Consider the following 17,346-nt stretch of genomic DNA (forward strand, 5'->3'; position numbering starts at 1 on the left):
TGCTGATGTGCATCAAAACCTTTGCACAAACATTTGGATCAGTGATTAGTGGATCCATGATCACAACTCATAGTGCTTTACAGTTGAGTTTGCCATTCACACACATTTATACATCTATTAGCAGCACTTTTTTTCTATGAGGGGCCATTCAGGGTTCAGTTCCCAAGGACACTTTAGCATCGAGATTGGGAAGACTGGGATTGAACTACCGATCTTTTGATTGGCAGACAACCGCTCTACCCCTCAGCCTCAGCCGGCCCTCTTTATATCAAAGGCATGGCAATTTAAGGGAGATCAGAGGCAAAGTCGCAGCAAAAGGATCAAACGTATATGACCATTTCAAGATTAAAGCCAATTGGTGCCTCAAAGCACCATTTCTTCAGTACTTAGTCACACTGTACTTGACCTTTGGTTCATTCAGACATAAGTGAAATATAACTTACTGCAATCTACAACAGAGATCTTCATCAACTTTCTTCAGCGAAGGATTTTCATTTCACAGCACCATGACCAGGAGACACAACCGACCAAATAGGAAACAGTTTAGATTGTTTGCCCATCAGGAAGTAAATTCTGATGAACCAGTAGCTCCACCTAATGACGTGATCACCGACAAGCAGGAAGCTGATGGCCCTGAACAGTTTCTGTTGACCACGGAGGAGCAGTCCACTACTGATGACCTGATCGCCACCAAAAGGAAAGGAAAGAAGGAAAGAAAGAAGAACAATCAGGTGAAGGCTGAACGCATTGATGGCCCTGAACAGTTTCTGTTGACCACGGAGGAGCAGTCCACTACTGATGACCTGATCGCCACTGAGAGGAAAGGAAAGAAGGAAAAAAAGAACAATCAGCTGAGAGCTGAACGCATTGATGGCCCTGAACAGTTTCTTTTGACCATGGAGGAGCAGTCCACTTCTGAATATGAGAATGAGACCATCTCAAGAAATGGGATGGAGGTCTCTAACCTTGAGACCAGTGTCCAACTCACTGAGGAGCAGTGTGGACCCATCAACCAGCAGAAAGCAGACACGTTGATGGATCAGCTCCAACTGAGGAACACAGAGATCTTGAGCCCAAAGGAAAAGCAGGGGGAGGAGGATCTGTCCGAGGGGCTCACACAGGCCACAAATGAGCTGCAGGAGAAAGTGGAAGAAAACCTTTCTCAACTTGACGACGTCAAGAAACAGGATCTCAATGAGAACAAGGAACAACTCGACGAGCAAAAGGAAGAGTTGGATGAGAAGAGGAGACACATTGATGAGGAAAAGAAGGAATTCAATGAGACCAAGAAACAACTCGACGAGCAAAAGGAAGAGTTGGATGAGAAGAGGAGACACATTGACGAGGAGAAGAAGGAATTCAGTGAGGCCAAGAAACAACTCGACGAGCAAAAGGAAGAGTTGGATGAGAAGATGAGACACATTGACGAGGAAAAGAACGCATTCAATCAGACAAAGAAACAACTGGACCAGCAAAAGGAAGAGTTGGATGAGAAGAGGAGACAAATTGATGAGGAGAAGAGGGCATTCAATGAGAACAAAAAACAACTGGACCAGCAAAAGAAAGAGCTGGATGAGAAGACGAGACAAATTGACGAGGAGAAGAAGGAACTCAATGAGAACAAGGAACAACTCAACGAGCAAAAGGAAGAGTTGGATGAGAAGACGAGACAAATTGACGAGGAGAAGAAGGAACTCAATGAGACAAAGAAACAACTGGACCAGCAAAAGAAAGAGCTGGATGAGAAGACGAGACAAATTGACGAGGAGAAGAAGGAACTCAATGAGACCAAGAAACAACTGGACCAGCAAAAGGAAGAGTTGGATGAGAAGAGGAGACAAATTGACGAGGAGAAGAGGGCATTCAATGAGAACAAAAAACAACTGGACCAGCAAAAGAAAGAGCTGGATGAGAAGAGGAGACACATTGACGAGGAGAAGAAGGAACTCAATGAGAACAAGGAACAACTCAACGAGCAAAAGAAAGAGTTGGATGAGAAGAGGAGACACATTGACGAGGAAAAGAAGGAATTCAGTGAGGCCAAGAAACAACTCGACGAGCAAAAGGAAGAGTTGGATGAGAAGAGGAGACACATTGACGAGGAAAAGAACGCATTCAATGAGACAAAGAAACAACTGGACCAGCAAAAGGAAGAGTTGGATGAGAAGAGGAGACAAATTGACGAGGAGAAGAAGGAACTCAATGAGACCAAGAAACAACTGGACCAGCAAAAGGAAGAGTTGGATGAGAAGAGGAGACAAATCGACGAGGAGAAGAAGGAACTCAATGAGAACAAGGAACAACTCAACGAGCAAAAGAAAGAGTTGGATGAGAAGAGGAGACAAATCGACGAGGAGAAGAAGGAACTCAATGAGAACAAGGAACAACTCAACGAGCAAAAGATAGAGTTGGATGAGAATAGGAAGCAAATGGAGGCAGAGGAGCTGACTGAGACCAAAAAACAACTTGTCCAGCAAAAGAAAGAGCTGGATGAGAAGAGTGACCAAATGGAGGACAAGGAGAAAAAGAAGAAGAAGAAGAAGAGTTTTTTCAGTTGGTTTAGAAAGAAAGTCATTCCTACTGTTTTGGTTTTGTGGGAAACTATCATAAGCTAAGACCAAACATCAGTAACTCCCTACACCTCTCCACCTTAACACCTCCCTTCTGTCTTTCACCCTCTCACTTTTTCCTTCACCCACCCCAACCTTTCTCTATGCCCCCACTCTTACTCCTCATACCTGTCATGGCTCTTTTTCCCTCTAAATATTAGGTTACATTGAAAGGAGTGTACGTTCATTCAAATTGAATTTGTATGATTGTAATTCTTAATAAATGAATTTCCTTTAAAAGTTGGTCTCGTTCACATTTATCAATATCACTATGACTATGGTTTTCTGTGTCTGGAGTTTTTTGGAATGATCCGCCCTTAAACTTTACGTCTTGCAGGTAAAGCCCGGCTGAAGTGAATGAAGTACAACAGGGATGCTCTCATTTGAGAAATCGAAGCAGTAAAAGTCGAGGGAACACAGAAGATCTCCAAATAACTTGAGGGAATTTGGCACAAAGTGAATACTTGAGCTTGGATTTCATCTTATTGGCCCAAGGTCAAAGGTCGAGGTCACAGTTTATGTTTCGTCTTGAACATGATATTTTAAGTACAGGTTGGATTTTGGTGCCTTGGGGTCAAAGGTCAGGTCAAAATGACCTGATGACCTGAAGGTTACTGTGACATACAGATTATGCCTTTTTTCTACTGAAGCCAATTCAATTTTCCTCTGACGTCCTCAGGTTTACTGGTATGAATATTTCATATAGAATGTTTATATATTTAAACATCTGCAGAACACGAATTAAAAAATATGGTGTGTTAGAGTTAGAAATTAAAAACTGAGGCTGGAATAACCTTCGTTTAATGATGTTTATATTTGAACTCGTTCCAGTGGAGGATCTGGAGAGGAACGACGGCAGCCCCGAGAGGCCCTACATGATGCCCAAGAGCCTCCGCAAAGTCCTGAATAAGAAGAACAAGACGCAGCCGGCTGAGTAGAGCATGCCCTCCAACAGTGTGAGGATCAAACCGACTGTGGTGATTCAGTGGGAGCAGCAGGTTGGTCAAGAAGACTCAGTCCCCAGGACGCCTGCAGGGGACAATCACATGTGTCCTCCATAGTTCCTTTTGTTTTTATACCAAATGTGCCTTAGTCCACCTGGATCTAAAAACGGGTTCACATTCCCACGTCTTGTGGTTTTTTAATATTTTGTAGCTTCTTCTTTTTTTTTGGAGCAAAGTTAACATCCAAAAAACATTTTTAGTGTTTTGTAAAGTTTTTAAAATTCAAATATACGGCTTGGTATGAGCATGGTTTTATTTTTAATATTTGCTCGTTACATATAAAAGTAAGGTAATCTATTAAAGTTGTTTGAATATGTCATTTAATCTCAGCTTTCCTTTCTTTTTATTATGTGTAATCTTATGTAACATTTGAATAATTAACCTTATTGTTACCAAAGCCATTACCCTGCCAGTCAGGCATATTGTAGTCAAAGTGTTTCCTAACGTATCTGATAATGATGCTGTGCAAATGTTTTTTATGAGCAACCATATGGAGAGATTTATAAAAAGGAACAAGTGCAAATGTATAGGCGTGTTATACTTTTTACTTATGTCATATTTGTGGAGTTGGATTGAGAGTTTTTTGAAATAAAACATAGTTTTGTACATTTTTGTGTGAAACTATTAGTTGTGTCTTAGCTCTTTGAGTAGTTTCTTGCAAAACGCTGATGTGCATCAAAACCTTTGCACAAACATTTGGATCAGTGATTAGTGGATCCATGATCACAACTCATGGTGCTTTACAGTTGAGTTTGCCATTCACACACATTTATACATCTATTAGCAGCACTTTTTTTCTATGAGGGGCCATTCAGGGTTCAGTTCCCAAGGACACTTTAGCATTGAGATTGGGAAGACTGGGATTGAACTACCGATCTTTTGATTGGCAGACAACCGCTCTACCCCTCAGCCACAGCCGGCCCTCTTTATATCAAAGGCATGGCAATTTAAGGGAGATCAGAGGCAAAGTCGCAGCAAAAGGATCAAACGTATATGACCATTTCAAGATTAAAGCCAATTGGTGCCTCAAAGCACCATTTCTTCAGTACTTAGTCACACTGTACTTGACCTTTGGTTCATTCAGACATAAGTGAAATATAACTTACTGCAATCTACAACAGAGATCTTCATCAACTTTCTTCAGCGAAGGATTTTCATTTCACAGCACCATGACCAGGAGACACAACCGACCAAATAGGAAACAGTTTAGATTGTTTGCCCATCAGGAAGTAAATTCTGATGAACCAGTAGCTCCACCTAATGACGTGATCACCGACAAGCAGGAAGCTGATGGCCCAGAACAGTTTCTGTTGACCACGGAGGAGCAGTCCACTACTGATGACCTGATCGCCACCAAAAGGAAAGGAAAGAAGGAAAGAAAGAAGAACAATCAGGTGAAGGCTGAACGCATTGATGGCCCTGAACAGTTTCTGTTGACCACGGAGGAGCAGTCCACTACTGATGACCTGATCGCCACCAAAAGGAAAGGAAAGAAGGAAAGAAAGAAGAACAATCAGGTGAAGGCTGAACGCATTGATGGCCCTGAACAGTTTCTGTTGACCACGGAGGAGCAGTCCACTACTGATGACCTGATCGCCACCAAAAGGAAAGGAAAGAAGGAAAAAAAGAACAATCAGCTGAGAGCTGAACGCATTGATGGCCCTGAACAGTTTCTTTTGACCATGGAGGAGCAGTCCACTTCTGAATATGAGAATGAGACCATCTCAAGAAATGGGATGGAGGTCTCTAACCTTGAGACCAGTGTCCAACTCACTGAGGAGCAGTGTGGACCCATCAACCAGCAGAAAGCAGACACGTTGATGGATCAGCTCCAACTGAGGAACACAGAGATCTTGAGCCCAAAGGAAAAGCAGGGGGAGGAGGATCTGTCCGAGGGGCTCACACAGGCCACAAATGAGCTGCAGGAGAAAGTGGAAGAAAACCTTTCTCAAGTTGACAACGTCAAGAAACAGGATCTCAATGAGAACAAGGAACAACTCGACGAGCAAAAGGAAGAGTTGGATGAGAAGAGGAGACACATTGATGAGGAAAAGAAGGAATTCAATGAGACCAAGAAACAACTCGACGAGCAAAAGGAAGAGTTGGATGAGAAGAGGAGACACATTGACGAGGAGAAGAAGGAATTCAGTGAGGCCAAGAAACAACTCGACGAGCAAAAGGAAGAGTTGGATGAGAAGATGAGACACATTGACGAGGAAAAGAACGCATTCAATCAGACAAAGAAACAACTGGACCAGCAAAAGGAAGAGTTGGATGAGAAGAGGAGACAAATTGATGAGGAGAAGAGGGCATTCAATGAGAACAAAAAACAACTGGACCAGCAAAAGAAAGAGCTGGATGAGAAGACGAGACAAATTGACGAGGAGAAGAAGGAACTCAATGAGAACAAGGAACAACTCAACGAGCAAAAGGAAGAGTTGGATGAGAAGACGAGACAAATTGACGAGGAGAAGAAGGAACTCAATGAGACAAAGAAACAACTGGACCAGCAAAAGAAAGAGCTGGATGAGAAGACGAGACAAATTGACGAGGAGAAGAAGGAACTCAATGAGACCAAGAAACAACTGGACCAGCAAAAGGAAGAGTTGGATGAGAAGAGGAGACAAATTGACGAGGAGAAGAGGGCATTCAATGAGAACAAAAAACAACTGGACCAGCAAAAGAAAGAGCTGGATGAGAAGAGGAGACACATTGACGAGGAGAAGAAGGAACTCAATGAGAACAAGGAACAACTCAACGAGCAAAAGAAAGAGTTGGATGAGAAGAGGAGACACATTGACGAGGAAAAGAAGGAATTCAGTGAGGCCAAGAAACAACTCGACGAGCAAAAGGAAGAGTTGGATGAGAAGAGGAGACACATTGACGAGGAAAAGAACGCATTCAATGAGACAAAGAAACAACTGGACCAGCAAAAGGAAGAGTTGGATGAGAAGAGGAGACAAATTGACGAGGAGAAGAAGGAACTCAATGAGACCAAGAAACAACTGGACCAGCAAAAGGAAGAGTTGGATGAGAAGAGGAGACAAATCGACGAGGAGAAGAAGGAACTCAATGAGAACAAGGAACAACTCAACGAGCAAAAGAAAGAGTTGGATGAGAAGAGGAGACAAATCGACGAGGAGAAGAAGGAACTCAATGAGAACAAGGAACAACTCAACGAGCAAAAGATAGAGTTGGATGAGAATAGGAAGCAAATGGAGGCAGAGGATCTGACTGAGACCAAAAAACAACTTGTCCAGCAAAAGAAAGAGCTGGATGAGAAGAGTGACCAAATGGAGGACAAGGAGAAAAAGAAGAAGAAGAAGAAGAGTTTTTTCAGTTGGTTTAGAAAGAAAGTCATTCCTACTGTTTTGGTTTTGTGGGAAACTATCATAAGCTAAGACCAAACATCAGTAACTCCCTACACCTCTCCACCTTAACACCTCCCTTCTGTCTTTCACCCTCTCACTTTTTCCTTCACCCACCCCAACCTTTCTCTATGCCCCCACTCTTACTCCTCATACCTGTCATGGCTCTTTTTCCCTCTAAATATTAGGTTACATTGAAAGGAGTGTACGTTCATTCAAATTGAATTTGTATGATTGTAATTCTTAATAAATGAATTTCCTTTAAAAGTTGGTCTCGTTCACATTTATCAATATCACTATGACTATGGTTTTCTGTGTCTGGAGTTTTTTGGAATGATCCGCCCTTAAACTTTACGTCTTGCAGGTAAAGCCCGGCTGAAGTGAATGAAGTACAACAGGGATGCTCTCATTTGAGAAATCGAAGCAGTAAAAGTCGAGGGAACACAGAAGATCTCCAAATAACTTGAGGGAATTTGGCACAAAGTGAATACTTGAGCTTGGATTTCATCTTATTGGCCCAAGGTCAAAGGTCGAGGTCACAGTTTATGTTTCGTCTTGAACATGATATTTTAAGTACAGGTTGGATTTTGGTGCCTTGGGGTCAAAGGTCAGGTCAAAATGACCTGATGACCTGAAGGTTACTGTGACATACAGATTATGCCTTTTTTCTACTGAAGCCAATTCAATTTTCCTCTGACGTCCTCAGGTTTACTGGTATGAATATTTCATATAGAATGTTTATATATTTAAACATCTGCAGAACACGAATTAAAAAATATGGTGTGTTAGAGTTAGAAATTAAAAACTGAGGCTGGAATAACCTTCGTTTAATGATGTTTATATTTGAACTCGTTCCAGTGGAGGATCTGGAGAGGAACGACGGCAGCCCCGAGAGGCCCTACATGATGCCCGAGAGCCTCCGCAAAGTCCTGAATAAGAAGAACAAGACGCAGCCGGCTGAGTAGAGCATGCCCTCCAACAGTGTGAGGATCAAACCGACTGTGGTGATTCAGTGGGAGCAGCAGGTTGGTCAAGAAGACTCAGTCCCCAGGACGCCTGCAGGGGACAATCACATGTGTCCTCCATAGTTCCTTTTGTTTTTATACCAAATGTGCCTTAGTCCACCTGGATCTAAAAACGGGTTCACATTCCCACGTCTTGTGGTTTTTTAATATTTTGTAGCTTCTTCTTTTTTTTTGGAGCAAAGTTAACATCCAAAAAACATTTTTAGTGTTTTGTAAAGTTTTTAAAATTCAAATATACGGCTTGGTATGAGCATGGTTTTATTTTTAATATTTGCTCGTTACATATAAAAGTAAGGTAATCTATTAAAGTTGTTTGAATATGTCATTTAATCTCAGCTTTCCTTTCTTTTTATTATGTGTAATCTTATGTAACATTTGAATAATTAACCTTATTGTTACCAAAGCCATTACCCTGCCAGTCAGGCATATTGTAGTCAAAGTGTTTCCTAACGTATCTGATAATGATGCTGTGCAAATGTTTTTTATGAGCAACCATATGGAGAGATTTATAAAAAGGAACAAGTGCAAATGTATAGGCGTGTTATACTTTTTACTTATGTCATATTTGTGGAGTTGGATTGAGAGTTTTTTGAAATAAAACATAGTTTTGTACATTTTTGTGTGAAACTATTAGTTGTGTCTTAGCTCTTTGAGTAGTTTCTTGCAAAACGCTGATGTGCATCAAAACCTTTGCACAAACATTTGGATCAGTGATTAGTGGATCCATGATCACAACTCATGGTGCTTTACAGTTGAGTTTGCCATTCACACACATTTATACATCTATTAGCAGCACTTTTTTTCTATGAGGGGCCATTCAGGGTTCAGTTCCCAAGGACACTTTAGCATTGAGATTGGGAAGACTGGGATTGAACTACCGATCTTTTGATTGGCAGACAACCGCTCTACCCCTCAGCCACAGCCGGCCCTCTTTATATCAAAGGCATGGCAATTTAAGGGAGATCAGAGGCAAAGTCGCAGCAAAAGGATCAAACGTATATGACCATTTCAAGATTAAAGCCAATTGGTGCCTCAAAGCACCATTTCTTCAGTACTTAGTCACACTGTACTTGACCTTTGGTTCATTCAGACATAAGTGAAATATAACTTACTGCAATCTACAACAGAGATCTTCATCAACTTTCTTCAGCGAAGGATTTTCATTTCACAGCACCATGACCAGGAGACACAACCGACCAAATAGGAAACAGTTTAGATTGTTTGCCCATCAGGAAGTAAATTCTGATGAACCAGTAGCTCCACCTAATGACGTGATCACCGACAAGCAGGAAGCTGATGGCCCAGAACAGTTTCTGTTGACCACGGAGGAGCAGTCCACTACTGATGACCTGATCGCCACCAAAAGGAAAGGAAAGAAGGAAAGAAAGAAGAACAATCAGGTGAAGGCTGAACGCATTGATGGCCCTGAACAGTTTCTGTTGACCACGGAGGAGCAGTCCACTACTGATGACCTGATCGCCACCAAAAGGAAAGGAAAGAAGGAAAGAAAGAAGAACAATCAGGTGAAGGCTGAACGCATTGATGGCCCTGAACAGTTTCTGTTGACCACGGAGGAGCAGTCCACTACTGATGACCTGATCGCCACTGAGAGGAAAGGAAAGAAGGAAAAAAAGAACAATCAGCTGAGAGCTGAACGCATTGATGGCCCTGAACAGTTTCTTTTGACCATGGAGGAGCAGTCCACTTCTGAATATGAGAATGAGACCATCTCAAGAAATGGGATGGAGGTCTCTAACCTTGAGACCAGTGTCCAACTCACTGAGGAGCAGTGTGGACCCATCAACCAGCAGAAAGCAGACACGTTGATGGATCAGCTCCAACTGAGGAACACAGAGATCTTGAGCCCAAAGGAAAAGCAGGGGGAGGAGGATCTGTCCGAGGGGCTCACACAGGCCACAAATGAGCTGCAGGAGAAAGTGGAAGAAAACCTTTCTCAAGTTGACAACGTCAAGAAACAGGATCTCAATGAGAACAAGGAACAACTCGACGAGCAAAAGGAAGAGTTGGATGAGAAGAGGAGACACATTGATGAGGAAAAGAAGGAATTCAATGAGACCAAGAAACAACTCGACGAGCAAAAGGAAGAGTTGGATGAGAAGAGGAGACACATTGACGAGGAGAAGAAGGAATTCAGTGAGGCCAAGAAACAACTCGACGAGCAAAAGGAAGAGTTGGATGAGAAGATGAGACACATTGACGAGGAAAAGAACGCACTCAATCAGACAAAGAAACAACTGGACCAGCAAAAGGAAGAGTTGGATGAGAAGAGGAGACAAATTGATGAGGAGAAGAGGGCATTCAATGAGAACAAAAAACAACTGGACCAGCAAAAGAAAGAGCTGGATGAGAAGACGAGACAAATTGACGAGGAGAAGAAGGAACTCAATGAGAACAAGGAACAACTCAACGAGCAAAAGGAAGAGTTGGATGAGAAGACGAGACAAATTGACGAGGAGAAGAAGGAACTCAATGAGACAAAGAAACAACTGGACCAGCAAAAGAAAGAGCTGGATGAGAAGACGAGACAAATTGACGAGGAGAAGAAGGAACTCAATGAGACCAAGAAACAACTGGACCAGCAAAAGGAAGAGTTGGATGAGAAGAGGAGACAAATTGACGGGGAGAAGAGGGCATTCAATGAGAACAAAAAACAACTGGACCAGCAAAAGAAAGAGCTGGATGAGAAGAGGAGACACATTGACGAGGAGAAGAAGGAACTCAATGAGAACAAGGAACAACTCAACGAGCAAAAGAAAGAGTTGGATGAGAAGAGGAGACACATTGACGAGGAAAAGAAGGAATTCAGTGAGGCCAAGAAACAACTCGACGAGCAAAAGGAAGAGTTGGATGAGAAGAGGAGACACATTGACGAGGAAAAGGACGCATTCAATGAGACCAAGAAACAACTCGACGAGCAAAAGGAAGAGTTGGATGAGAAGAGGAGACAAATTGACGAGGAGAAGAAGGAACTCAATGAGACCAAGAAACAACTGGACCAGCAAAAGGAAGAGTTGGATGAGAAGAGGAGACAAATTGACGAGGAGAAGAAGGAACTCAATGAGAACAAGGAACAACTCAACGAGCAAAAGAAAGAGTTGGATGAGAATAGGAAGCAAATGGAGGCAGAGGATCTGACTGAGACCAAAAAACAACTTGTCCAGCAAAAGAAAGAGCTGGATGAGAAGAGTGACCAAATGGAGGACAAGGAGAAAAAGAAGAAGAAGAAGAAGAGTTTTTTCAGTTGGTTTAGAAAGAAAGTCATTCCTACTGTTTTGGTTTTGTGGGAAACTATCATAAGCTAAGACCAAACATCAGTAACTCCCTACACCTCTCCACCTTAACACCTCCCTTCTGTCTTTCACCCTCTCACTTTTTCCTTCACCCACCCCAACCTTTCTCTATGCCCCCACTCTTACTCCTCATACCTGTCATGGCTCTTTTTCCCTCTAAATATTAGGTTACATTGAAAGGAGTGTACGTTCATTCAAATTGAATTTGTATGATTGTAATTCTTAATAAATGAATTTCCTTTAAAAGTTGGTCTCGTTCACATTTATCAATATCACTATGACTATGGTTTTCTGTGTCTGGAGTTTTTTGGAATGATCCGCCCTTAAACTTTACGTCTTGCAGGTAAAGCCCGGCTGAAGTGAATGAAGTACAACAGGGATGCTCTCATTTGAGAAATCGAAGCAGTAAAAGTCGAGGGAACACAGAAGATCTCCAAATAACTTGAGGGAATTTGGCACAAAGTGAATACTTGAGCTTGGATTTCATCTTATTGGCCCAAGGTCAAAGGTCGAGGTCACAGTTTATGTTTCGTCTTGAACATGATATTTTAAGTACAGGTTGGATTTTGGTGCCTTGGGGTCAAAGGTCAGGTCAAAATGACCTGATGTCCTGAAGGTTACTGTGACATACAGATTATGCCTTTTTTCTACTGAAGCCAATTCAATTTTCCTCTGACGTCCTCAGGTTTACTGGTATGAATATTTCATATAGAATGTTTATATATTTAAACATCTGCAGAACACGAATTAAAAAATATGGTGTGTTAGAGTTAGAAATTAAAAACTGAGGCTGGAATAACCTTCGTTTAATGATGTTTATAATTGAACTCGTTCCAGTGGAGGATCTGGAGAGGAACGACGGCAGCCCCGAGAGGCCCTACATGATGCCCGAGAGCCTCCGCAAAGTCCTGAATAAGAAGAACAAGACGCAGCCGGCTGAGTAGAGCATGCCCTCCAACAGTGTGAGGATCAAACCGACTGTGGTGATTCAGTGGGAGCAGCAGGTTGGTCAAGAAGACTCAGTCCCCAGGACGCCTGCAGGGGACAATCACATGTGTCCTCCATAGTTCCTTTTGTTTTTATACCAAATGTGCTTCAGTCCACCTGGATCTAAAAACGGGTTCACATTCCCACGTCTTGTGGTTTTTTAATATTTTGTAGCTTCTTCTTTTTTTTTGGAGCAAAGTTAACATCCCAAAAACATTTTTAGTGTTTTGTAAAGTTTTTAAAATTCAAATATACGGCTTGGTATGAGCATGGTTTTATTTTTAATATTTGCTTGTTACATATAAAAGTAAGGTAATCTATTAAAGTTGTTTGAATATGTGATTTAATCTCAGCTTTCCTTTCTTTTTATTATGTGTAATCTTATGTAACATTTGAATAATTAACCTTATTGTTACCAAAGCCATTACCCTGCCAGTCAGGCATATTGTAGTCAAAGTGTTTCCTAACGTATCTGATAATGATGCTGTGCAAAAGTTTTTTTATGAGCAACCATATGGAGAGATTTATAAAAAGGAACAAGTGCAAATGTATAGGCGTGTTATACTTTTTACTTATGTCATATTTGTGGAGTTGGATTGAGAGTTTTTTGAAATAAAACAGTTTTGTACATTTTTGTGTGAAACTATTAGTTGTGTCTTAGCTCTTTGAGTAGTTTCTTGCAAAACGCTGATGTGCATCAAAACCTTTGCACAAACATTTGGATCAGTGATTAGTGGATCCATGATCACAACTCATAGTGCTTTACAGTTGAGTTTGCCATTCACACACATTTATACATCTATTAGCAGCACTTTTTTTCTATGAGGGGCCATTCAGGGTTCAGTTCCCAAGGACACTTTAGCATCGAGATTGGGAAGACTGGGATTGAACTACCGATCTTTTGATTGGCAGACAACCGCTCTACCCCTCAGCCACAGCCGGCCCTCTTTATATCAAAGGCATGGCAATTTAAGGGAGATCAGAGGCAAAGTCGCAGCAAAAGGATCAAACTTATATGACCATTTCAAGATTAAAGCCAATTGGTGCCTCAAAGCACCATTTCTTCAGTACTTAGTCACACTGTACTTGACCTTTGGTTCATTCAGACATAAGTGAAATATAACTTACTGCAATCTACAACAGAGATCTTCATCAACTTTCTTCAGCGAAGGATTTTCATTTCACAGCACCATGACCAGGAGACACAACCGACCAAATAGGAAACAGTTTAGATTGTTTGCCCATCAGGAAGTAAATTCTGATGAACCAGTAGCTCCACCTAATGACGTGATCACCGACAAGCAGGAAGCTGATGGCCCAGAACAGTTTCTGTTGACCACGGAGGAGCAGTCCACTACTGATGACCTGATCGCCACCAAAAGGAAAGGAAAGAAGGAAAGAAAGAAGAACAATCAGGTGAAGGCTGAACGCATTGATGGCCCAGAACAGTTTCTGTTGACCACGGAGGAGCAGTCCACTACTGATGACCTGATCGCCACCAAAAGGAAAGGAAAGAAGGAAAGAAAGAAGAACAATCAGGTGAAGGCTGAACGCATTGATGGCCCTGAACAGTTTCTGTTGACCACGGAGGAGCAGTCCACTACTGATGACCTGATCGCCACTGAGAGGAAAGGAAAGAAGGAAAAAAAGAATAATCAGCTGAGAGCTGAACGCATTGATGGCCCTGAACAGTTTCTTTTGACCATGGAGGAGCAGTCCACTTCTGAATATGAGAATGAGACCATCTCAAGAAATGGGATGGAGGTCTCTAACCTTGAGACCAGTGTCCAACTCACTGAGGAGCAGTGTGGACCCATCAACCAGCAGAAAGCAGACACGTTGATGGATCAGCTCCAACTGAGGAACACAGAGATCTTGAGCCCAAAGGAAAAGCAGGGGGAGGAGGATCTGTCCGAGGGGCTCACACAGGCCACAAATGAGCTGCAGGAGAAAGAGGAAGAAAACCTTTCTCAACTTGATGACGTCAAGAAACAGGATCTCAATGAGAACAAGGAACAACTCGACGAGCAAAAGGAAGAGTTGGATGAGAAGAGGAGACACATTGATGAGGAAAAGAAGGAATTCAATGAGACCAAGAAACAACTCGACGAGCAAAAGGAAGAGTTGGATGAGAAGAGGAGACACATTGACGAGGAGAAGAAGGAATTCAGTGAGGCCAAGAAACAACTCGACGAGCAAAAGGAAGAGTTGGATGAGAAGATGAGACACATTGACGAGGAAAAGAACGCACTCAATCAGACAAAGAAACAACTGGACCAGCAAAAGGAAGAGTTGGATGAGAAGAGGAGACAAATTGATGAGGAGAAGAGGGCATTCAATGAGAACAAAAAACAACTGGACCAGCAAAAGAAAGAGCTGGATGAGAAGACGAGACAAATTGACGAGGAGAAGAAGGAACTCAATGAGAACAAGGAACAACTCAACGAGCAAAAGGAAGAGTTGGATGAGAAGACGAGACAAATTGACGAGGAGAAGAAGGAACTCAATGAGACAAAGAAACAACTGGACCAGCAAAAGAAAGAGCTGGATGAGAAGACGAGACAAATTGACGAGGAGAAGAAGGAACTCAATGAGACCAAGAAACAACTGGACCAGCAAAAGGAAGAGTTGGATGAGAAGAGGAGACAAATTGACGAGGAGAAGAGGGCATTCAATGAGAACAAAAAACAACTGGACCAGCAAAAGAAAGAGCTGGATGAGAAGAGGAGACACATTGACGAGGAGAAGAAGGAATTCAGTGAGGCCAAGAAACAACTCGACGAGCAAAAGGAAGAGTTGGATGAGAAGAGGAGACACATTGACGAGGAAAAGAACGCATTCAATGAGACAAAGAAACAACTGGACCAGCAAAAGGAAGAGTTGGATGAGAAGAGGAGACAAATTGACGAGGAGAAGAAGGAACTCAATGAGAACAAGGAACAACTCAACGAGCAAAAGGAAGAGTTGGATGAGAAGAGGAGACAAATTGACGAGGAGAAGAAGGAACTCAATGAGACCAAGAAACAACTGGACCAGCAAAAGGAAAAGTTGGATGAGAAGAGGAGACAAATCGACGAGGAGAAGAAGGAACTCAATGAGAACAAGGAACAACTCAACGAGCAAAAGATAGAGTTGGATGAGAATAGGAAGCAAATGGAGGCAGAGGATCTGACTGAGACCAAAAAACAACTTGTCCAGCAAAAGAAAGAGCTGGATGAGAAGAGTGACCAAATGGAGGACAAGGAGAAAAAGAAGAAGAAGAAGAAGAGTTTTTTCAGTTGGTTTAGAAAGAAAGTCATTCCTACTGTTTTGGTTTTGTGGGAAACTATCATAAGCTAAGACCAAACATCAGTAACTCCCTACACCTCTCCACCTTAACACCTCCCTTCTGTCTTTCACCCTCTCACTTTTTCCTTCACCCACCCCAACCTTTCTCTATGCCCCCACTCTTACTCCTCATACCTGTCATGGCTCTTTTTCCCTCTAAATATTAGGTTACATTGAAAGGAGTGTACGTTCATTCAAATTGAATTTGTATGATTGTAATTCTTAATAAATGAATTTCCTTTAAAAGTTGGTCTCGTTCACATTTATCAATATCACTATGACTATGGTTTTCTGTGTCTGGAGTTTTTTGGGAATGATCCGCCCTTAAACTTTACGTCTTGAAGGTAAAGCCCGGCTGAAGTGAAGTACAACAGGGATGCTCTCATTTGAGAAATCGAAGCAGTAAAAGTCGAGGGAACACAGAAGATCTCCAAATAACTTGAGGGAATTTGGCACAAAGTGAATACTTGAGCTTGGATTTCATCTTATTGGCCCAAGGTCAAAGGTCGAGGTCACAGTTTATGTTTCGTCTTGAACATGATATTTTAAGTACAGGTTGGATTTTGGTGCCTTGGGGTCAAAGGTCAAGGTCAAAATGACCTGATGTCCTGAAGGTTACTGTGACATACAGATTATGCCTTTTTTCTACTGAAGCCAATTCAATTTTCCTCTGACGTCCTCAGGTTTACTGGTATGAATATTTCATATAGAATGTTTATATATTTAAACATCTGCAGAACACGAATTAAAAAATATGGTGTGTCAGAGTTAGAAATTAAAAACTGAGACTGGAATAACTTCGTTTAATGATGTTTATAATTGAACTCGTTCCAGTGGAGGATCTGGAGAGGAACGACGGCAGCCCCGAGAGGCCCTACATGATGCCCGAGAGCCTCCGCAAAGTCCTGAATAAGAAGAACAAGACGCAGCCGGCTGAGTAGAGCATGCCCTCCAACAGTGTGAGGATCAAACCGACTGTGGTGATTCAGTGGGAGCAGCAGGTTGGTCAAGAAGACTCAGTCCCCAGGACGCCTGCAGGGGACAATCACATGTGTCCTCCATAGTTCCTTTTGTTTTTATACCAAATGTGCCTTAGTCCACCTGGATCTAAAAACGGGTTCACATTCCCACGTCTTGTGGTTTTTTAATATTTTGTAGCTTCTTCTTTTTTTTTGGAGCAAAGTTAACATCCCAAAAACATTTTTAGTGTTTTGTAAAGTTTTTAAAATTCAAATATACGGCTTGGTATGAGCATGGTTTTATTTTTAATATTTGCTCGTTACATATAAAAGTAAGGTAATCTATTAAAGTTGTTTGAATATGTGATTTAATCTCAGCTTTCCTTTCTTTTTATTATGTGTAATCTTATGTAACATTTGAATAATTAACCTTATTGTTACCAAAGCCATTACCCTGCCAGTCAGGCATATTGTAGTCAAAGTGTTTCCTAACGTATCTGATAATGATGCTGTGCAAATGTTTTTTATGAGCAACCATATGGAGAGATTTATAAAAAGGAACAAGTGCAAATGTATAGGCGTGTTATACTTTTTACTTATGTCATATTTGTGGAGTTGGATTGAGAGTTTTTTGAAATAAAATATAGTTTTGTACATTTTTGTGTGAAACTATTAGTTGTGTCTTAGCTCTTTGAGTAGTTTCTTGCAAAACGCTGATGTGCATCAAAACCTTTGCACAAACATTTGGATCAATGA

At 41.7% G+C, this 17,346-nt stretch overlaps 4 protein-coding genes across 4 annotated transcripts; all 4 read left to right on the forward strand.

The window, feature by feature from the left end:
* Nucleotides 1–377: 377 nt before the first annotated feature.
* On the forward strand, nt 378–2,849 carry LOC138407708 (golgin subfamily A member 6-like protein 22). Its single transcript, XM_069524932.1, has 2 exons — nt 378–731; nt 852–2,849. The coding sequence occupies exons 1-2, from the start codon at nt 507–509 to the stop codon at nt 2,613–2,615; spliced, it is 1,989 nt and encodes a 662-aa protein (XP_069381033.1). The 5' UTR covers nt 378–506; the 3' UTR covers nt 2,616–2,849.
* Nucleotides 2,850–4,643: 1,794 nt separating this feature from the next.
* On the forward strand, nt 4,644–7,248 carry LOC138407704 (golgin subfamily A member 6-like protein 22). Its single transcript, XM_069524927.1, has 2 exons — nt 4,644–5,130; nt 5,251–7,248. Exons 1-2 carry the CDS (start codon nt 4,783–4,785, stop codon nt 7,012–7,014), a joined length of 2,112 nt encoding a protein of 703 aa, XP_069381028.1. The 5' UTR covers nt 4,644–4,782; the 3' UTR covers nt 7,015–7,248.
* A 1,791-nt stretch (nt 7,249–9,039) lies between these two features.
* LOC138407706 (golgin subfamily A member 6-like protein 22) lies at nt 9,040–11,563 on the forward strand. The gene is made up of 2 exons (XM_069524929.1): nt 9,040–9,529; nt 9,650–11,563. The coding sequence occupies exons 1-2, from the start codon at nt 9,182–9,184 to the stop codon at nt 11,327–11,329; spliced, it is 2,028 nt and encodes a 675-aa protein (XP_069381030.1). The 5' UTR covers nt 9,040–9,181; the 3' UTR covers nt 11,330–11,563.
* Nucleotides 11,564–13,357: 1,794 nt separating this feature from the next.
* On the forward strand, nt 13,358–15,877 carry LOC138407705 (golgin subfamily A member 6-like protein 22). The gene is made up of 2 exons (XM_069524928.1): nt 13,358–13,843; nt 13,964–15,877. The coding sequence occupies exons 1-2, from the start codon at nt 13,496–13,498 to the stop codon at nt 15,641–15,643; spliced, it is 2,028 nt and encodes a 675-aa protein (XP_069381029.1). The 5' UTR covers nt 13,358–13,495; the 3' UTR covers nt 15,644–15,877.
* Nucleotides 15,878–17,346: the final 1,469 nt, after the last annotated feature.

This window comes from Paralichthys olivaceus, chromosome 5 (assembly GCF_024713975.1).
Source record: "Paralichthys olivaceus isolate ysfri-2021 chromosome 5, ASM2471397v2, whole genome shotgun sequence".
Taxonomy (NCBI): domain Eukaryota; kingdom Metazoa; phylum Chordata; class Actinopteri; order Pleuronectiformes; family Paralichthyidae; genus Paralichthys; species Paralichthys olivaceus.